Genomic DNA, 21,131 nt, shown 5'->3' on the forward strand with positions numbered 1-21,131 from the left:
TTATTTATTTATCAGAGAGAGAGAGAGGGAGAGAACAAGCACAGGCAGACAGAATGGCAGGCAGAGGCAGAGGGAGAAGCAGGCGCCCCGCCGAGCAAGGAGCCCGATGTGGGACTCGATCCCAGGACGCTGGGATCATGACCTGAGCCGAAGGCAGCTGCTTAACCAACTGAGCCACCCAGGCGTCCCCCAAAGTTAAATTAAAAATGGGTTTTTGAACTTAATTTTAACAAGGGTCTGAGATCATCTGTTCCATCACCTACGTGGCTCACTCGACTAACACTGAATTTTCTGACCTGTTTTGTTTTCCAGCTTCTGCCAGCACCTATGTCCCCACGGTGTGCAATGGGCGAGAAGTTCTTGACTCCACCACCTCATCTCTGTGATTGTGAATTCCAGTTCAGTTGTCGTGTTTTTAGACTGTTAGACAAAAGTGCTCGCGTGCAGCTCCGGAATATGGAAACAGAGCAAAAGAACCCTAGTACCTTTTTTTAGAAACAGTACGATAAATTATTTTTGAGGACTGTACAGTATATAGTGATGTGCTAGAACTTTTTAGGCTGATTTTAGCGCCCCTATTATTAACGATTCCCCGGGACACGGAAATAACCATTGTTTACAGAGCTGAGCATTGGTGACAGGGTCTGACAGGGTCCGTCTAAACAAAAATATGGTGGCAATATTAGGTAACTTTTTTTCCTATGAAGTTTTTTGTAGGTCCTTGTTGTAACTAATTTAGGATGAGTTTCTATGTTGTATATTAAAGTTACATTATGTGTAACAGATTGTTTTTCTCAGCACAAGATAAAAAGCATCTGTATTAATGTAAAAATACTGAGAATAAAACCTTCAAGGTTTTCCAGCATGGTGGATAATGGCTTATTCTTTTTCAGTCACTCTAAGAAACTGGAATAATATGTTGACTTTAGATTATTTCTACTTTTAATGTCAGCTGTAATTTTCTATTGTGCTTCTCTTTACACCTACGTGTGCTCTGAACACAAGCTGTAACCCTTCTAGACAGTTCTGAGCAAATCTGGATTTTGGAGATCACAAAGGTCAGAATTTCACTGATGATACCACAGCTCTCTGGCAATGTCAGTGGCCAGATGACAACACATATGGGGTTCTTTAAGCACATCTGTACCGCAGCCCAGAATTTGCCCAAATCGGCCTCTGATATAGTCAGGAGAGGGTTCTTGCATTCTGAATGCAGGCACTGTGGCCTGCCAGGGAAGGCGGGATAGCTCTCATTTTCAAAAGCATAAAGATGGGAAACTATCCTAATATAACTATTTTAAACTAACCAGGAAGTTACTAGGAAGGAGGCTGGGAGAGCATCCTCTCAACCCATTGGAAAAACACGCTCACCAATGAGAGCTAAATGGAGCAATAAAATGCAGGATATGTTATCATCCAGGGCATTTCTGAAATCCCCATTCATGTTTAGTGACATGCTTGTCACTAAACTTGAATATTTTACAAAGCTCAGTGCAGGAATGAACAGGGAAATTGTGGATAAAGTAAAACTAGCTCATTCGTACCCACACTTTCCTACTTCCCCTTGTAAATCCTTCAGTCACAAATAGTTTTTCAATGTCGGAAAATTCACTAAGAACTTATCTTCCTGCCAGGTCCTGCACCATGTACCATGACTAGAGAACATACTCATGTCCTGTGGCTGATTTAACAACCTACAACAAATGGGATCACTTAAAGTAACAGAAAAGTTATTCTCTTACAGTTCTGGAGACCAGAAGTCCAAAATCAGAGTGTTGGCAGCGCTGTCCCCCACCGAAGTTCTAGGGGAGAAGCCATCCCATGCCCCTTGTAGCCTCTGGGGTTGTCAGCTTCCTTGGCTTGTGGCCCCATCACTCTGGTCTCTGGCTCCATCTTCACATCACCTCCTGTGTGTCTAGCTTCCCCTCTGTGTGCTTCTGATAACTACAGTTGTCACTGCATTGGGGACCACCTGGATAGTCCAGGATAATCTCATCATAAGAGCCTTAAATTGTTCATATCTGCAAAGGTCTTTTTTTCCAAATAAAAAAACATTCCCAGGTTCCAGAGGTTAGGATATAGACCTATCCTTTACGGGGGGGTGGAGGGTGGGGAGGCCTCTTCAGCCCATGACAGAGAGAAGATGTGATGTAGTTCCTGCCTTTAAGGACCATAAAGACAGGAAATGATGCTAATGGAAGAAGGGTGACTGAGGAAAACTGTGAGAGGAAAGAAGAGGAGACTCAAGGATAGAAAGGGCACACGTGGGGCACCTGGGTGGCTCAGTGGGTTAAAGCCTCTGCCTTTGGCTCAGGTCATGATCCCGGGTCCTGGGATCGAGCCCTGCATGGGGCAGAGCCTGCTTCCCTTCCTCTCCCTCTGCCTGTCTCTCTGCCTACTTGTGATCTCTGTCTTTCAAATTTAAGAAAAAGGCATATGGGCTCAATAATCAGGGCCTGGTTCATTAGGATGTACCAATGTTATTTTTAAAAAATCTAACAATTGTGAGCAATGGCACACAGCCAACAGGAGTGGGCTTGGAGGACATAAAGTGAGGAGTCAGATGTTTGAAATTCTCTCCTTCCTTCTGAATGCATTTGGGTCAGCAATGGAACCAATCCATCCAGAAGTCACCAGATGCTCATAGACAGCAGTGCAAATCAGTCTCTGAAACTCATATTCAAGGAAGAACCTGGACTGGGGGTATGGGTGGGGAGGACTGGATAGTAGATTAAAGGCAGTAAATGGCAGAAGAGCATCCTGCTGTGGAGGACAGTGGTGGGAGTGCCAGATACGTGCAACCCAAATGAGCATCTGTTCAAGGTAAAGACTGAGGCTAGGCTGATGGGAGGGAGAATAAACATAATCCACTGATGGGATGTGACAGTTGGAGGAAGGCTGTGTCAGATGGGCGGTTCAGAGACACAGCTGATGCCTAAAACAATCAAACTGATCATGGATCTTCTTAAACAAGGCAATGAGGACATGGCTGAATCTTGAGAACACTGGACTGGGGAGAAGGGTTTTGACCTACGGGGCCACTGTACCTTTCACACTCTGCCTGCACTGGACACAGAGTAACTGACAGTTCTCGTCGTTTTCTCTTTCCTTGTCCTAAGCCTTGTTTCCTATTGGAAAGAGCCTGACTTAACATGTGATCCCTAGAAATAATTTTTTTGGAAAAACATTCAGAGTATGTATGGGAAAACAGCAACTATAAAACAATTTTTACATAAGCCATTTCGAACAAATAGGTTTTAATTTTTTTTTTTTTAACTCTGGTAAGAACATTTCATCCTTCCAGAATATAAAACCAGTTGAGCGGATCCATCTTTGCAAACTGTTCCTGAGTTTCAGGAGGTCAAGCAGGACGATCTGCCCTACTTATTAACATATCAGAACCTAATGCTATGGGTGACAACCATTGGCATTCAGAGTGTTTGCAGTCTCTGAAGCATTCTGGGTCCTCTCCAGTTTAAATACTACTAGATCCTCTTGCCCACTCAGATTCATCATGGTAATATAAAAAAGTCCCATTTTCAAGTTGTGGGGCAAGCTGGTTGGCAGACCACACAAGGGACAGATTAAGAAAGAAGCTGAGGAAAGAGGTGATTCAGACAGTGCACTTTTACAACTTTCACCTCCACTTTCCCTGGGCTAGCCCCTGCTTTCCTCACTTAGCCATCATGATAGCTTCAGGTCCCCAAGCTCTTCGCTATAAGCCTGGAGAAGCCAAGAAAAGTGAGGTGCCAGGAAGATGGAACAGCAGTGTGGGTTCTAACCGCCATAGCTCTAATAACGAAGGTCCAAACCTGTGAAGAAGGCCATGATCACCCCTGCCTTGTGACACAAAGTTGAGGTTTATAGAACTCCCACTGGTTTAACTCTTTTACTTCACCCAAACAATGTAATCTGAAAGCAGCCATCTGAGATAAAGGAAGAATTGTTGCACTCCACACCAAAACTACTGATACCCACAAGCTATTTTAGACAGAGCTCTTCTTCTAAGACTCATTAATAAGATGAAAATTCCAACAGATTAAAAGCCGAACTGGGACATTTTATTCAAGGAAATTAGAGGCCCATTTCTCAAGCCACCATCATTAAAGGAATTCCGTCTTTTGTAGCTCAGTAGGTCTTAAAATAGGATTTGGTAAACGTGTGTGGATGGAGGTGTGTGCTTGCCTGGATGCAGGCAAATGGATCAGGTGAGCCTCTCTGGTCAAGATTCAAGCTGGGATTCAAGATTTTATGCTGAAACTACTTGTATACATCAACAGCCCCTACTTGGGGATAGTATGGTTACTTTAAATGGATCTATATATAAGATTGAGTAGTATCTCCAAATCCAGTTATCTTAGCAATAACTATTACACAAATCCCAACAAGAAAAGGTGTGTAAATTAACCTTGCTGGTTGAATTTGAACCCACTCACATACCCTAGCTTTATCATTTGCTAGTCAATATCCAGAACTGAGTCCCAAAACTACAAGAGAAATGCAGAAGAGTATCTGGCTTTGCCTTAGTGTAGGTAATTACATCATCAAGGGAGCGTGATGGGTTATTTCCTTCCTGCACATTTCTAGAGACTTGAGAAACTTTTGAGGTGCTAAGCACCTAAGAAATCAGATTCTTCTGCATCATTTTGTTTGTGGGTGGCAGTGATTAAAACTAATGGTCTACAAACCATAGCTCGCAGGCCAAATCCTAGCCCAGCACCGTCTTTTGAAGGCCTGTGAACCAAGAATGCTTCCACATTTTTTAAAAGTAGAGGAAAGAATCAAAGAAGAATATGTCATGACAAATGAAATTTAAATGACACTCAAATTTCCATGTATATAAATAAAATTTTATTGGCATGCAGCCACACCCATTGGTTTACATTATTGTCTGTGGCTGCTCTCATACTACAGACTTGCAACAGAGACCACATGTCCTGCAAGGCTGAAAATATTTACTACCTGGTCCTTTACAGCAAAAGTTTGCTGGTCTCTCTGATCTAGACAACTACAATAGTAGTATCAATTGCGATGGTAATATCAATATCCACTACAATAGTGTTATCAATTTTCAAATATTTGTCCCCATCTTCAAGCTTTACTTCCTTCATTTATAATTCTAAAAGGAACTCATCTGAAAATGTTAAGCTAAAAGAAACAAGGTGTCTTCTCTAAAAGAAAGGTGTCTTTCTAAAAGAAACAAGGGTGTCATCTCTAGCCAGTCAATGTGAGGGTGAAATCCATTTAACATTCAATGAATACATCAGATGCTGGGTTGTTTTTTTGTTTTGGTTCTGTTTTTGTTTTTTTGCTGTTTGGTTTTTTTAATTTTTATTTGGGGGTTCTTTTTTTGTTGTTGTTTTAAAGTCTACTCACCATGGCACATCTTCTTTAGGGCAACCTGAATTTAGGACTTCTTCCTATACATCTGAGCTAACATCCATAGTTATGATAAGAGATGTGAGGGTATTTTCTCTCAAGAGGAAGACCTACTCTACATATCATTTGTGTAAAAAAGATAAATGTGAGCAATATACTGACTTTAAACTTGCCAGTGAAGTCATCTTCCCACTCCAACTTCCAGGAAATTTACTTTCAAGAAGAAGAGAGAAATGATCTGCACATAAACCTTTCATTAGGAATCACCAAGAGCCACATGAAGTAGTTCTACTAATAGATGTCAAAAGACAGTTGACCCAATCTGTCCTGAAGAATCAGTCAATCATGACCCATCACCTGGGAACCTAGAGACTCCAGTTCATGAGTGACTGGAGCCAAGCAATTCCTCCACATCACCCTTTAAACCATCTTTTCTCCTTGGGGAGAAAATAATCACAAAACTCTACACAAAAATACTATGAAACATTTTTAATCCTGGAAAGGACTTGATTTACTAGTAATCAAAAAGGGGAAAAGTCAACAGGAATAAAATTCATTCTTTTAAATCAAGTGGACACATATCCAATTGCTCAACATTGTTAAATAGCATGATGTAATTTATCCATAGAAGACATTGTCTCATCCAGTGGAGAAGCGATTTAAATATATTTTGACAGAGTGCTAGGAGATATTATAGACGACAGTAGGTTTAATGTAGTATTTAAGGCTTCAAAACCTGTGCCTTTTAGAAAAATAACCTAGAACTTCTCCTACCATTTATGAGGGGGGGAAAAAAACAACAAATGTCTATTAAAAGTCACAGAAACATGATTAATTTGTTTATGCCTTCAACATTCCACTAAGCTCCACAAAGGCAAGACATAAAATTACAGTGAATTTTATAGCCAAGATTGGTCTGAATATTCTCCTCATGATATTATTTCTTTCATACTTCCTCAGTGCTTGGAATAAAATGACAGATCACTGGGATCCAAAGGGGGAAAGGCAGCTCCTTTCCAAAGATGGGACTGAGCTGGCAAAATCTATTTTATATATCTAAAATTAGAAATAAAATAAATTCTTCAATACAAACTACATTTTCAGAGAGTTCATTAAAATTTAAGGCATTTTTTGACATGTCAGAGATTTTAGTCCAGTGACAGGAGAAGAAAGAAGCTACCTGGGAGCAAATCCCAATTATCTCTATGGCTTGGTACATACACATGGAACACAGCCGAAGATGAAGAGAGGTGACAAGTGACTATGTGGAACCTCCTAGCTCTGTCCAGCCTGGACACCTTTGCCAGGGCTCCTCTGAAAAGAAGCATCTCCCATGTATTGTCATTCTTCAGTTTAAATTTTGATGAAGATGGGAAAGGCTCATCTGCACAGTTACCAGGATAAATGTGAGCAATGCCAACATAATTTCTTGTAATAATTTCTTATTAAAAAGCAAGATTTAAGAAACTGAGTGTGAAAAAGGTTGATGCTAAGTGACGCCCTCCCTGAATTTCACGACAAACAACAAAATCATGGCAATCTCACCTATACTGATGAATCCCACAGCAAAGATGTATACAAAAACGAACACTCATCCAATGATAATAGGATGATGGTTCAGGGTTTCACCCACCAGTCGAGTAACTGCAATTATTTATTTTCTCCCACTTTCCACCAAAATAAAGACATCACCTGCCAAATCAAAAGTTACAAGTCATATGTCCTTGAAAGGCTTGGGGCAAATCTTACACAAACCCTGCCCCTATGGCCTGCCTCTCAGGCAATCACCAGTCTTTTTAAAAAAATTCTAGATTAAGATCTACAAAGATTACTGTTTATTGAAAACAAACCAGAGCACCTTAGATCATCAGTGGTCAGTAAACTCCCCTCTTTCCCAGTTCTAAAACAAGAGAGGTTACACACAATTAGTTAGAGCCAACTTCATTCAAACTTCTTTCAACAGATAATATTCAAGTCGTGCTAATTCTTGTAACCCATCCATCAGAGGAAGTATCACAATTACCTGGATCACTTTTGAGTAAGAACAACACGTATTTCCTAATTACTTATGGTACAACCACATTCTTATTATGAATACAATTAAATGCAGTTTCCCAAAATTGAGTTCCATCCTTATTTACTCAAAAAGAAAAACTTCTATGGAAGTCATAATCCTCAATGTCTTAGCAGAAAAATAACCATGTAACTTTGATGCTTGATATAGGGCCAGTGTCCCACTGCCATTTTCTGTGAACCATGAAATTATCCCAATACCTCTGCACAGTTATGTATATTTATACACAGGCCATCCCACTTTCTTCTTCATGGTTTTGCATGTCATCTGATAAACAAGACTTCTCACTCATTTGAAATTGTACTTCCAGCATTACATAAATGGTCTTAAACCATTTGATTTCCATAATACCATCAGCTTGTTTGTTTTAATGGAAAGTCAGGCTTCTCTTTGCCTTTTTTTTTTTTTTTAATATTCCTTCAAGTCTTTCAGTCAAGCCCTTCTTACCAGTTCCAACAAGGATGAAATTCCAAAGGCAAATGTAAGTTTAGATAACCCAAACACATGTTTACATGTTTATTCTTCCTGAAAGGTTACTGCTTACTTAGGCTTCTGAAATCAAGAAAGACCCTATGGAAAAATGAAAAATTTATTGTCTTTCTTTGTTCACCATTTTTTAATAGAAAAGATGTTTTAAGGTCTGTCAGGAAAATAAATAATGGGAAAAAAACTATACCTTAAAATTTTTCAAATCTTCCCCCAAACTATAAACAAAGAAAAGACATAAATAGAATCACAATGCATATGCTCATATCTGCCCTCCAAAGCACACTTTTATGTAGAAGTTATAAAGAATAAAAGTTACCCATTAATTATATGGCATGCATCAGCAGTGCGCTGGTGGGCTTAACCTCGGTTTTCAGTTATGTCTATTTACAGATTAATCTCTTCCTGAGTTGAGTTTCATCTTCCATTGAGACCCAAGCCATTTGCTTTTGTATTTTTGGCAAAATACTTGACCATGTGATAAGGCAATCAAACGTTTCAACCTCCTTCCCTTTTCAGCGGCATGGCCCTCTGTGAGATCACCAACGTGCTGGATATGAAGACAGGATCTAAGCTACAGTCCTGTAGAACTAGAGATCAGGTTTCTGTGTTCATTAGTCTGAAGGCTACAGCACTGTCTTTTCATATATTTGGGGATCTTGAGGATTTCAGTTGAACAGATTCGAAATGATCTTCTTTTTCCTATGAAGAAAAAAACATTGAAGCAAAATCAACTCATTCAAATTCCACTAAGATTTTAGGATCTTATGAGTCCAGAAGGAAAGTTCTGGAAATCATTTTAATCTACAGACCTGCCAGTTGTGATTAGGATTTTACATTTAAAGGAGAGTGGCAGATAAAAAACAGATAGCATCCCTACCCTGAAGGATGCTTTTGATGGCCAGGAAATAAGACAGACAATCCAAAAATAGAGGCAAACACATGATTGCAATAGATAACCAAAAAATACAGCTTCACAAAAAAAATATTTTAGTGAAGAAACCACCGAGACGAGACCCTTCCTAAGGGGATATCTGACCTGGGTGCTGAAACAGATGACCTTGCCATATGAATTTTGGACACGAGAACTGACAGAAGCTATATATTCACAAGATGCATAGAATACGTAGTAAGAAGGACAGCAGAAATAAATAAGGAGAACAGCAGTAAGACACAAGATCCTTTGGGTTTGTTGACATGTTTTAGGAAAATCTGTTGGGTATATACCGTCTAAAGATTAAAAACAAGTCATCTTAGATAATAAATCAAAAATTTATCTCAGCTATATCATTGCTGACTTTTGTTGCATATTACATTCAAAGCACAGCCTATTAAAATCAGTACTTCTTTAATGGGGAAAAGAGAATTAAGAGAAGAGATTTCTCTCAATGTTGCACTGTGAAAGTCAGGAAAAACTTTCTGGAGTCTGCTAGAATGGAGTGGGGGACCATGCTTTCAAATAAAATAACAATGAAGAGAACTAGGAGTATTTTAAAATAAAGGAAATAGGAGAGGGGCCAATCCTAGGTGCAAACCGATGTGTGTCTGAAGTAGAGAAGTGAAATGAGAAAATAAAAGTGAGTAAAGCCTGAGTATCTGTCAGAAAAAAATAAGGCAACTTTTATGCTTTCTCTAATTTGAGTGGAGAAATCCAAGTCTGAAGTCCAAGACTTCAGTCAAGTTTTCAGGCTACAGGGAAAGGAGTATGTGAAAAACGTCACACGAACACTACCATCTCACTTTCCCTTGCCTGCGCTGAGATGATGTGCCTGCGGGAGGGCAGACTGCACCTCTCCTCAGTGCTCTCACTCTCTCACTCTGAAGAAGTTTGCCTGGAGTCTCATGTTGACCAGATGGCATTTCATTGAAATAACCGTTGATAATTCCAGTGTTTATTATGCCCCAAGGCACTGCAGGATCAGGACTAAACTTGAGGACACAAACTGTCTGTCCTCAAGGAGCTTACAGTGTATTGTGGGAAAGAGCATTAGGGTACCAGGAATACTCTAGAAAGGAAATCTGAGATTTTTATGATCTTTCCTTGAGAAGATTTAATTCAATATGTTCCAGAGGGGAGAAGGGAAAGAGGCCTGTTATTGATCCTAAAGCTGTGATTTGAAAAAACACTGAAAACACTTTATAAAATCATGTTATTAGCATCCTAGGGCTTTAGATGTTGTGTCCTCTTTGTTCACATGGGATTTTTGCTCCTCTTATTGAGAAGGTAGGATATATATGTACTCACACATTTGTGTGTGTGTGTGTGTGTGTGTGTCTGTGTCTGTGTGTGTACTTAACACCACTAACTGAGACTTATAGATGACAAGAACTGTAGCTTATTCATTTTTAAAATTCTCAAAACATGGCTCCAGGCCTAGTACATGGTAGGCTGTTACTGCTTATGCAAATGTACTGAAATGCCACATTTCAGAAGGGAGAACACCGGATTGAAACTCAGGAGATGGGTTTTTAATTTCTACCTAATCTTCTCTTAGACAAAGAAGGGAACCTCTCTAGATATCAGTTTACTCAAGTATGACATAAAAATGCCATACAAATGATTTTTCTGAGTCCTAAATTCAAGAATTTATTCAAAAACCAACTTCCCCCAGAAGCTTCTCCTTCTCCTAAGGTCATAGCCTTATTGCACTCCCTTCTCTGTACTCCAAGGGACCCTGTATAATGTTCTCATCACACTGGATAATGGTATGTGTCTGTGAATGATGTTCATGTGTCGTGTACTAATAAACCAGATAGTTTCTGACATAAGAAACAGCATCTAATTTGACAAAGCACCAAGCCCAGGCAGGATGTCTATCGGATAGTATCCCATGAGTGATGATGGAAACAAAAACAAACAAACAAACAACAGCAACAACAAAAAAGCCTGAAGACACATTTTTATAGTCACTGAGAAAAGCCAAGAAAAGTAAACCCGTAAAAAAAATCCGACACAGCCAGTGTATTGGGAGGAAAATACCAAATAAGGTTTGACTTTAGGACAGGAATAAACATATATATATAAGATAAGCCAGATCTTAAATGATATAACAGTTAAGACACTTTACAACCATTTTCACTCCACAGAGCCAGGCACAACACATTTTTTAAATGGGAGATACAGTAAGACTTGTCTAATGATATTAATAGCAGATTTATTCATAGCTACATATTGGAAATAGCCCAAGTATTCATCAAGAGGAAAGCGGTAAAAAATTTTGGCAAATCCACACAACAGAATACTAATCCTGAATAAAAAGGAATCTACCACTGATTAACACAGGGTAGATACATCTCAAAAATGTTTTGTGAGTGAAAGAAAATTTACACAAAATACTATATACTGTGTAATTAAAGTTATATGAAGTTCTAAAACAGATAAAACAAATCTACGGTTTAAAAAAATCACTACAGTAGTTTCCTTTAGGGGGTGAGGATGAGGATCAATTTCATGCAAAAAGACATGAGTCCACTTTCAGGGATGAGGTTAATATTCTATTTTTTGATAGGATTTGGGGTGACACAAGAATATGCACTTCCCAAGGGCTCATCAGATTGCATACTTGTTATGTGGGCATTTCACTCTATGTGAACATTGTCCCTTAGAAAAAAACTGAAAATATTGAATTCTCTCATCAATTATACGTATCCTGCAGTGTTTAGTTGTGAAATGTATTGAATCCCGCAGTTTATTTTGAAATGCATCAACAAAGATTTATTGGTAAATGAATAGAGAGATAGAGATTTAGAAAGATAGGTAATAAATCAAATACAGTAAAATTTAGGTGGTGGGTATGTGGCTGTACCGTTGCACAGTTCTTTCAGTTTTTCCATAGCATTTTAAATTTTCATTGAAATGATTTTTTAAATTATTATGGCAATTAAAATTGCTCTTCAAAACAAAAAGAGGTGCACTCAACCTTCTCAGGGAGAAAGACTTTATCCTCCACCATGCTTCCTGTGACTATTTTCAGGAATCTTTTCAAGCTTTCAATTTTATGGTTATAAAATAACAATGAAGGAGGTACTGCAAGAGGAGGAAATACTTTATAGTTTATTAATACTTGTAATTCCTGGGGAGCCTGGGTGGCTCAGCTGGTTAAGCATCTGCCTTCAGCTCAGGTCATGATCCCAGGGTTCTGGGTTTGAGTCCCACATCAGGCTCCTTGCTTGGTGGGAAGCCTGCTTCTCCTTCTCCCCCTCCCTCTGCCTCTCCCCTTCCCCTGCTTTTGTTCTCTCTAGCTCTCTGTCAAATAAATAAAAATCACTTTTCCTCAAAATCTTTCCTGGGGCCTGAATGCTTCCTTCATTACAAAACAATGCCCTCACAAAGAGGGAATCACAAAATCAAATCAGGCAAGAGAAGTCTAAGTATACTGACGATGGGAGATCATTCTCCATGGGTCTCTCATGTTTCTGCAAGTGTTCTGAGGAAGACATTAATTGCCCTTCATGGTACACAATCTTCTCAAAGCTGTTTATATTACAAAAAGCCTTGGAAGAACACAAGAAAAGTTTGCTTGCAGCCCTGATATTGTCTCCCCCTGCAGAGCCAATGGCAGATATGCTTCCTGACTGTTAGAAAAGATTCAGATTCCCCAACCTAAGTGCTCATTTCTGCAACATAACACACTGTGTATCACTTGGGCCACCTCACTCGGTGGGAGATAGGGCCTGAGGAAACAAAATAAGCATTCATTTTGGCCACTGCTACTGCTGTGAATAATAGACTTGTTTTATTTCTGACCCAGGAGACTCCTTTCTTCAAAATGTCCATAAAAGTATGCAGGCTAATTTGTTGGCTAACAAATATAGTGCAATTTCATAACCACTGTAATTCCTCGCTGTTTTGCTGATGAGGATGGAAAATTGACGGGTGTCTTTTTAGTAGAATAAGTATGACAGCCTCACACATTGTTTAGCAAGATTTGAGCAGAGTCCATGAGACTTAGCAACAAACATGGTGACCAAACTGTATGATCAACAAGGCAGTTAAAGTTCTCCATTTCACTGCCTGGAAGTGGAAAGGAACCGGGGAGGTGGTTGTAGGCTGAATTCTGGGAAGTGGTTCCAAGAGTTCATGGTTCGGCTGCCTAAACGGTAGCCTGGATGCTGTTAATTCTTCTCTGGGGACTTCCTCACCAATCAGGCCATCAATTGGGTGTGCTCCTTGGTAACAAGTAGTACTAAAATACAACCTGATGGGAAAAGGTTTCACCTCCTTTCACAAGAGGTTACAGAGACATGCGCCAACAATGACCCTTAAAGAAAAAACAGAAACCACTTATGGCCAGAAACTAGGTGAACTGTTATATTTTGGCAGATTCTCTTTGGAGATGATGTGGCAGGAGTCAATGATTATTAAGAATGGCAAGAGTGGGCCAACCTTGCGCTTAACACCCCTTGTGCTCTATCATGCCAACTTTAGATGTGTTCAAAGATGACAGTAAAAGGTCTCAGAGATTTTATAGTGGGTCCCCATGGCAATAACAGAGCTTTGGCCCTCTTTAGCAGATTTCCCTGAAAATCAGTAGAAAACCTCCACAGGAAGTCTAGGGAGGGGCTGATGAGCATTGGGGCTCTTAGTACCCCAGATTGGGTTACTATGTGGAAGATCACTGGAGAATGAAAAACTGACCCAAAGGAATCTTAATAAGTTAATATGATCAGCCCCACCCTAAAGCTTCCCCTATCCTTTATTTTAAAACAAGGCAATAATTTAGATTTATGAAAATGGAACAAGAAATAAGGTAGATTCCCTTATTTTAAAAAAGGCTCCAATATGTAAGTCAAGCCTAAATCAATAAAAGACAAAACACTTCCAGTGTCAGTCTGAAATCAATCCAGCTGGGACTAGGACAAGAAGGAGTCCTAACACTGAAATAGATGATACCAGGAATGATAACCTTGCCATGCAACATGGGGTTTTAGGTGGACCAAAACACTGGAAGTTTGCTTGAGCAGCACTGCTTAAAAACAAAAGCAAATGCTTTTGCTTGCTATTGTCACAGAAACTCTTTCTCTCTGCACCCTTAACCTCTTCCTCCTCATCTCTCTTGACCTTGGCTGCTTTATGGAGAAAGATGATTAGTTTTTCTGACACCAAGAGGGACTGAAGGCCAGGCACAACCATCTACATCAGTTATGTAGCCTTGAGGAGGGGAAGGATTCAAACATTTATGACCATCCTACCAGAACCTGTGACAGGAAAGGAACATGTGAATTCCATTAATGGGGGTTAAGAAGGTTCTCATCAGGGAAGCTAAGATAATGGGACCTTGTGTGATGAGTTCTGCAGGACTATCCAAGAAGCTGCTGTTGTTGCTTCTACATTCAGAAATCTAGAAGGAATTGATGGTACATGCATACACATCCTCGTATCCTAAGTACCAGCGGTGATTCCCCTGGTCAAGAGCAGTCCCATGGAAAGGAGAGATAGCAGAGCATTGCAAGGGCTCCTAATTCCTCTGCCATTTGCAACAAATGTCTGTGTCAGGATTACACACAAGTGTCTCTACTTGCCGGTGCCGAAATGTGTCATGACATAAATGATACAATGTCAGTGTCAAGTCAAAAGTCTCAGTCTCAACAGCATTGCCTCTATTGTCAAACTTCTGCCAACAAAGGTGGCTGATAACACACCCCCCCACCACCAAAATTCAGGAAACTGTTATGTAAGTAAAGTTTCTTGAGACGATGTGACCAGATTTGTAATGCTAACTCTATCGGCTAGTCATGCAGGAACAGTCCAGCACTTGTTTAGACTGCATGGCCTCACTTGAACAGACTACCTGTCTTCAGTAAGCTGAATCATGCTCTCCACCTTTGTGGCCTCACAGCCATAATGACCAATTTGGGACAGAATTCTCAGTGATTGCTGGTTCTGACAATTAAACACTTCAGCAATGGAAAGGAGCCTGCCCCAGAGGCATCTTTGGGGATTTTAGATTCATTACCTTGATATGGCTACCGGGTATAGCCCTTCTGAAAAGCAGCTATAGCTTATAGCTGAGTTCTTGTCAAAACTGAAAGCCATTCCTATGCACATCTTGTGAGTCTATAGCCCGATGGTCACATTGACGGTGGGTCAGCAAGGTGGCAAAGACCTAATAAGTCTCACTTATAAAATATAAGTGGTATATTCAAGAATATGGCTGGTCCTGCCCAGAAGCATCTCAATCTCATGTGAAAAAATGGCAGCAGACCCCTTTGGGGCAACTTTGTCTCTTACTCTACCTCCAAAAATGAACCCACTGGCTCTAGTCCTTGGTTTATCTAAGTTCTACGTTATGTCTATGTTATGGTATGTCTATGTTCTATGTTCTGTCTGATTCACTGATGGTTTGCAAAAGTGGAAACCCAGTGGGTGTCCACCAGCAGCTGTAGCTGTCCTATCTCAGCACCAAGTACATAACTGAAAACCTACAAAATTGTTTGGTCTAGTGGGCTAAACCCACAGCCATTCTCATAGCTGTGGCCAGTACTTATCTTGATAAATCTTATTAGATCGCCACGAACTCTTGAGCTATCACCAAGCATCAATACACTATTTGGTCTGCCACTTGGAAAACTATAGACTTAACACATCAAATTTACTCCTCTCTGTGACCAAATTCCAGAAACAAATCTCAGCTGATCAAATCATCTGGGTCACTCATGTAGATACTTGCATTAAGGACTCGTGATCTGAAAAGATCAAAGAGAATTACACACACAATAGAGATTGCATAGGACAGACTGCCAAAATGCTGCATGGACCCATCATTCTGCCCACTATAGCAATGAATCTGTTTTGAGCAGCACTGCTTAAAAACAAAAGCAAATGCTTTTGCTTGCTATTGTCACAGAAACTCTTTCTCTCTGCACCCTTAACCTCTTCCTCCTCATCTCTCTTGACCTTGGCTGCTTTATGGTCACATTGACGGTGGCATAAAGTATGCCCACCCACTGGGCATAAAGTAAAGGACTCTTTTGCAGATGCAGAGTTTACCAAGCATGCAAGACTCAGGATTCAGGCCTGGAACTGACAAATTTTTCCATAGCAAAGTGATGGTCACACCTCTGATCACTTCTTTGGGGTATCAGTACCGCCTTACCTCTTTTGACACCTGTTCACATCATGGGGTTGCTGTTCCAGTCAGATCTGCTAACTTGAGCCACACCATTATGGCCCTTGAAAAAAATCTCTTCGTGTTTGTGACTGTAAGGATTGTTTTCAGTCTAACAATGGTGCCCTTTATATCACAAAAGCTACCTGAAAATGGGCTGACCATAGAGGTGTTCAATAGATCTTCAATACCTCATACTGTTGAAAGGTATCATCAAGCATGACAAGGGCCTTTTCAAAACTGAATCAAAAACATTTCTGACTCTATCTCCCTGCTACCTCCTCCTGGTCCACATAGTTAATAAGGTTGTTCAGTTAGTAAACATGCTTGTCCCCAGAAAGAGATCATCTCTTCTTGGCTGTGTCATGTATAATTATTGGTAAAAAGGTTAAGGTTATATGCATTTATATAAGGTTATATACACTTACATTAAAACCCAGGATTCTACCCTGTGCACTCACAGACATGAGGTATCCTTTTTACTGAAGCAATCCCTAGAATGTCAGGTCAGCCAGAAGGTAGTCTAGGAGATTCAAATACAATCCTAATGTAGCCACCTGTATTGTTTTATTGAAATGTCATGATTCTAGATCAAAAGGATAATAACCACTTGGTTGACTACACAGCTCATCAAGACCTCCTACCATAGCCCACACAAAGATAGAAGACCTAATTTGTCTCCATCATAAGTTTTTTTTTAATTTATTTTTTATTTATTTTCAGCTTAACACTATTCATTATTTTTGCACCACACCCAGTGCTCCATGCAATCCATGCCCTCTATAATACCCACGACCTGGGTGGGTATTATACCTTCAGATTGTTTTTCAGAGTTCATAGTCTCTCATGGTTCACCTCCCCTTCCAATTTCCCCCAAGTTTTTTTTTAATGCCTTTGTCCCTCTGCACTTGAATGTTCTAGAGCAGAGGTCTAGGTTCCAATAAGGGATAAGCAGAAATAAGATGAAGTTTTAGCTAAAATGGGGAAAACTTATTTTTGGCAGTGGAAGAAGACCAACAGTGCAGTCTGATAATGAGGTGCCTAGAGGGCAGATAGCTTAGACCCTGGGAGGTATGAAGGATGGAGGGATATTAATGACAATTTGTGTTTCAGAGTCTCCCTGTCACCTTCTATGAAGGATAGTGCATTAGTGTTCCTCTCTCAAACTGCTGCAAGTACTTTAAACTTAATCAAAGACTAGGTCCACCATACCCATCAGATAGAAGTCCCTTTAAACTTACTGAGAAATCTGTAAGAAACAGCAGGAAATAACCCCACCTTCTGTCCCAAATAACAACATCAACACCAACATTCCCATTGCCACTGCTCAGTCCTTCCATGGAGTGAACAAGCACCACCGAGTTTCCAGCATAGACCAACCGGAGAAGTTGAACTGACAGTCCTTAAGCAGCCTCTCAAAAACAAAGAAGAGACACAAGTATGTGAAGTGAATTGGGAACTCTAAGGTTTATGAGCCAGCAAGGGGGCTGCAGGCACCATCAGACAGTATTGCCTAACGACTGCGGGTCCCACTTGGTGTCTCCAACAACCGTCTGTAAGACTTTCTTTCCAAAGGCACCCTGTATACCTTCAGGACTGTACTACTTGTGTAGAAGCCAGTCATTAACTTGTACCCTACGAGGGGTCATAAGTGGTCATAATTCAACTACTCATGGAAATAGCCCCAACATATCATCAACCTTTAGACAACTGCAAGGATTTTCAAAATGAGACTACTGTTGGTTATTCAGAGATCTCTGAAGGGGTAACTGGTGTTATTCCTATTCATCCTATAGGCAGTTATTCTATCAGAAAAGATGGTAAAAAAATTGTCTCTGAGTCAGCTAGGGTATGACATGCCACCACCTCAGCCTCTGATGACATTTAGGTCAACATCAACTCATGGTTCAAACATTATTATGGACGATGTAATCGCCCTCAACTTTACCCTTAAGGGTCAAGAGGAAGTCTGTGCAATCACTCATCTCTTCTGGGTATCTGGAATGCCATCATCCTGTTCACTAAGTTCCCTTACCATGGCCATGTACACAAAAGTGGGAGATATGTTGGGTTCTGCAAATTTTTGAAAATACCTTTGACCCTCTTCCACATGAATCTTATAGAGGAAAGATCTCAGTGCCAATGGAAAGGTCTCAGACTGAGTAGAAAGGTCAATACTGGGACTTAAAGCTGCCTAGCTTTCTAAGGTGGACCCTCATGGTTTATGAGATTTGTTTAGCTAGTTGTATCTGGGAGCCTGGGGCTATGTTTGAAGTCAATAATTCAGGTTCATCTCATCTTGCTGTTCGGTGTCCTAATGGAAGTAGCTTTATTTAAATGATGTATGCAGTAAATTGGCCAGATTTGAGCCCAGGCTCAGTCAAACAGATTAAACAGAATGGTGGATAGCATGCTGTACTAATGGGAAAATTTACCAGGAGCCAAGATGGTGTAGAAATAAGGTTTGGATATCTTGGGGAGATAATTCTCCATGGTTCCTTTGCATTTCTGTAGATCTTATGAGCAGGAGAGTGATTTCCCTTTGTTTAAGACCATCTTTTTTAGGATCTTTGTATAGAAAGCAGCCTTAGAAGCTCAAGGAATTGTATTTTTCCAGAGCATATGGCAGGAAATGGAGTCTCCCTCTGAATCAATGAACACACACACTGTCTAGTACAGTACCAGTAATTCTCTTTGCAGAAAAGGACTGGCATGATTACTGCCCATTCAAAAAAAGTCAGGTTCCCAAAGCCTAGAGTTCCTTCCCTGTAATGCAAGCCGCTGTATGTATGTGTGCCATCTGTTCTTGTTCACAGAGCCCTGAGGAAAGTGGGGTTTGGGGAACTGGTACAACTGCTAATACCCTGGCTAGTGTGTCCACTGGAAGCATTGAGTGCTTTGTCTCTGACCGGGAGTCTTGTGCCTCCTAAATTGTCCATGAAAGAGTGGCAGGCTCATTTGTTACCTTGCAAGTAGGGTGAAATCTCAGTTCTTTTTTTTTTTTTCTTATTTATTTATTTTTTTTAAAGATTTTATTTATTTGACAGACAGAGATCACAAGTAGGCAGAGAGGCAGGCAGAGAGAGACGGGGAAGCAGACTCTCTGCTGAGCAGAGAGCCTGATGCAGGCCTTGATCCCAGGACCCTGGGATCATGACCTGAGCCAAAAGCAGAGGCTTTAACCCACTAAGCCACGCAGGTGCCCGAAATCTCAATTCTTGGCACTAGCTATACATTTGTTATTCCATAGCAAAAACCTCCTTCCTAAAGTATAACAGTGAAAACTAAGAAAGTTAAATCACCATTAGAAGGGGAATATGGCTTATTTATTTTGTTTTAAATCATCCTTTATAATATATTTATGTGCTTAAATTAGGAGAGTAAAAGGAAATAGTTAACGAAGCATTCTCAATAAATGTAATCTTTTGTTACCTGTCCTTCCTGCTGAAAATCATTTGAAACACATCTTTTCTTCTGTTTCATTCTATTTTTAATGCTGCGTGTAGGTACACTGGTAATTTCTCATCTTTTAAGTCAATGGTGAAGAATGTCAACAAAATGTGTTTACAAATAATATTTAAGGCTTAGTGTAAATCTGTTTGGATACTGTAATCACTTCAAAGCTGACAAATGTGATGGCATCTGATAAGGTACCTTTAATACCTCAACAGTTTATATAATTTTACTTTTTCTATGTGAAAAAAACATGTTACAAAATAAAATACAAAACAAAACAAACAAAAAGAATGAGTGGATAAGATCTTTTTCAACCTAAAATTTTTTTTTTTTAAAGATTTTATTTATTTATTTGACAGAGAGAAATCACAAGTACACTGAGAGGCAGGCAGAGAGAGAGAGAAGGAAGCAGGCTCCCTGCTGAGCAGAGAGCCCGATGCAGGACTCGATCCCAGGACACTGAGATCATGACCTGAGCCGAAGGCAGCGGCTTAACCCACTGAGCCACCCAGGCGCCCCCTAAAATTTTTAATATTAGAAAACAACACACTATCTTTGTGAAAAGTCAAATATTATAAAAATGTACCACTTCAAAAACTAAAGACTCCCATTGGTCCAAGCCTCCCCCAAAGCAGCCATTGTTTATAGTCTGCTTTGCAAAGACTAACATAAATTAATCTTTAATAGATATTAATAGTCTTTGTGTTGTTTTTATTTCTTTTGGACCTATGGACATACATATGCCCATTTCTACTAGTTGCCTAGTCACACAAGACTCCATCATTTTGCTACATGGAAATTTCTTATCAACTCCTCTTCATGGTGTATAAGGTTGTTTCTACTCTGTTAATGGGGAGGGGGGAACAATGCTGCAGTGAACAATCTTATATGTATATCCTTGTGTACTTCCTTTTTTTATTATTAACATATAATGTATTATTTGTTTCAGCGGTACAGGTCTGTGATTCATCAGTCTTACACAATACACAGTGCTCACTCCCCAATATCCTTGTGTACTTTTTTTAAAAATTTTTTAGTTTTTATAAACATGTATTTTTATCCCCAGGGGTACAGGTCTGTGAATCAGCGCTCACCAAAGCACATACCCTCCCCAATGTCCATAACCCCACCCCCCCTTCTCCTAATCCCCCTCCCCCAGCAACCCTCAGTTTGTTTTGTGAGATTAAGAGTCACTTATGGTTTGTCTCCCTCCCAATCCCATCTTGTTTCATTGATTCTTCTCCTACCCACTTAAGCCCCCATGTTGCATCACCACTTCCTCATATCAGGGAGATCATATGATAGTTGTTACTTCTAAGAGCATTTCTGTTGGATACATATCCATGGAGAGAAAGACGGAATGACAGAGCTGTATCAAAGTTACTCTTAGGTTACAATGGCCCTTTGTTAGTAAATGCACAGTAATACAGGTTAAAATTTTGCTCTCACCTTTGTTGCCAAGGATTTAAGTTTTCCCAGTAGTGACTGTTTATTGGAATAGACAACTTCTTCCTCATTGTCTTCTCCTTCCATGATAGCACAACTGTCTGCCGCTGGGAGTTCACATTCTTTTGAGTTAGTTGTCATCACCAATTTGGAATATTTGTACTCCAGTCTAAGTGATGGTA

The 21,131-nt window shown here is 40.0% G+C and overlaps 2 protein-coding genes across 2 annotated transcripts in view; one reads left to right on the top strand and one right to left on the bottom strand.

Moving 5' to 3' along the window:
• The window catches only part of GRM3 (glutamate metabotropic receptor 3), a 224,336-nt gene extending 223,455 nt beyond the window's left edge, over window positions 1-881 (top strand). Inside the window, exon 7 of the mRNA XM_004739635.3 lies at window positions 313-881. Coding sequence (XP_004739692.1) covers window positions 313-386 — 74 coding nt within the window. The 3' untranslated portion in view covers window positions 387-881. The remainder of the gene's footprint in view (window positions 1-312) is intronic.
• Window positions 882-7,199: 6,318 nt separating this feature from the next.
• Window positions 7,200-21,131, bottom strand: part of ELAPOR2 (endosome-lysosome associated apoptosis and autophagy regulator family member 2) — a 175,364-nt gene continuing 161,432 nt past the window's right edge. Inside the window, exons 21-22 of the mRNA XM_004739638.3 lie at window positions 20,953-21,118; window positions 7,200-8,641 (exon numbers count right to left, since the gene is read on the bottom strand). Coding sequence (XP_004739695.3) covers window positions 8,582-8,641; window positions 20,953-21,118 — 226 coding nt within the window. The 3' untranslated portion in view covers window positions 7,200-8,581. The remainder of the gene's footprint in view (window positions 8,642-20,952; window positions 21,119-21,131) is intronic.

The sequence above is a fragment of the Mustela putorius genome, unplaced genomic scaffold (assembly GCF_011764305.1).
Source record: "Mustela putorius furo isolate JIRA1106 unplaced genomic scaffold, ASM1176430v1.1 tig00003845_pilon_pilon_pilon, whole genome shotgun sequence".
Taxonomy (NCBI): domain Eukaryota; kingdom Metazoa; phylum Chordata; class Mammalia; order Carnivora; family Mustelidae; genus Mustela; species Mustela putorius.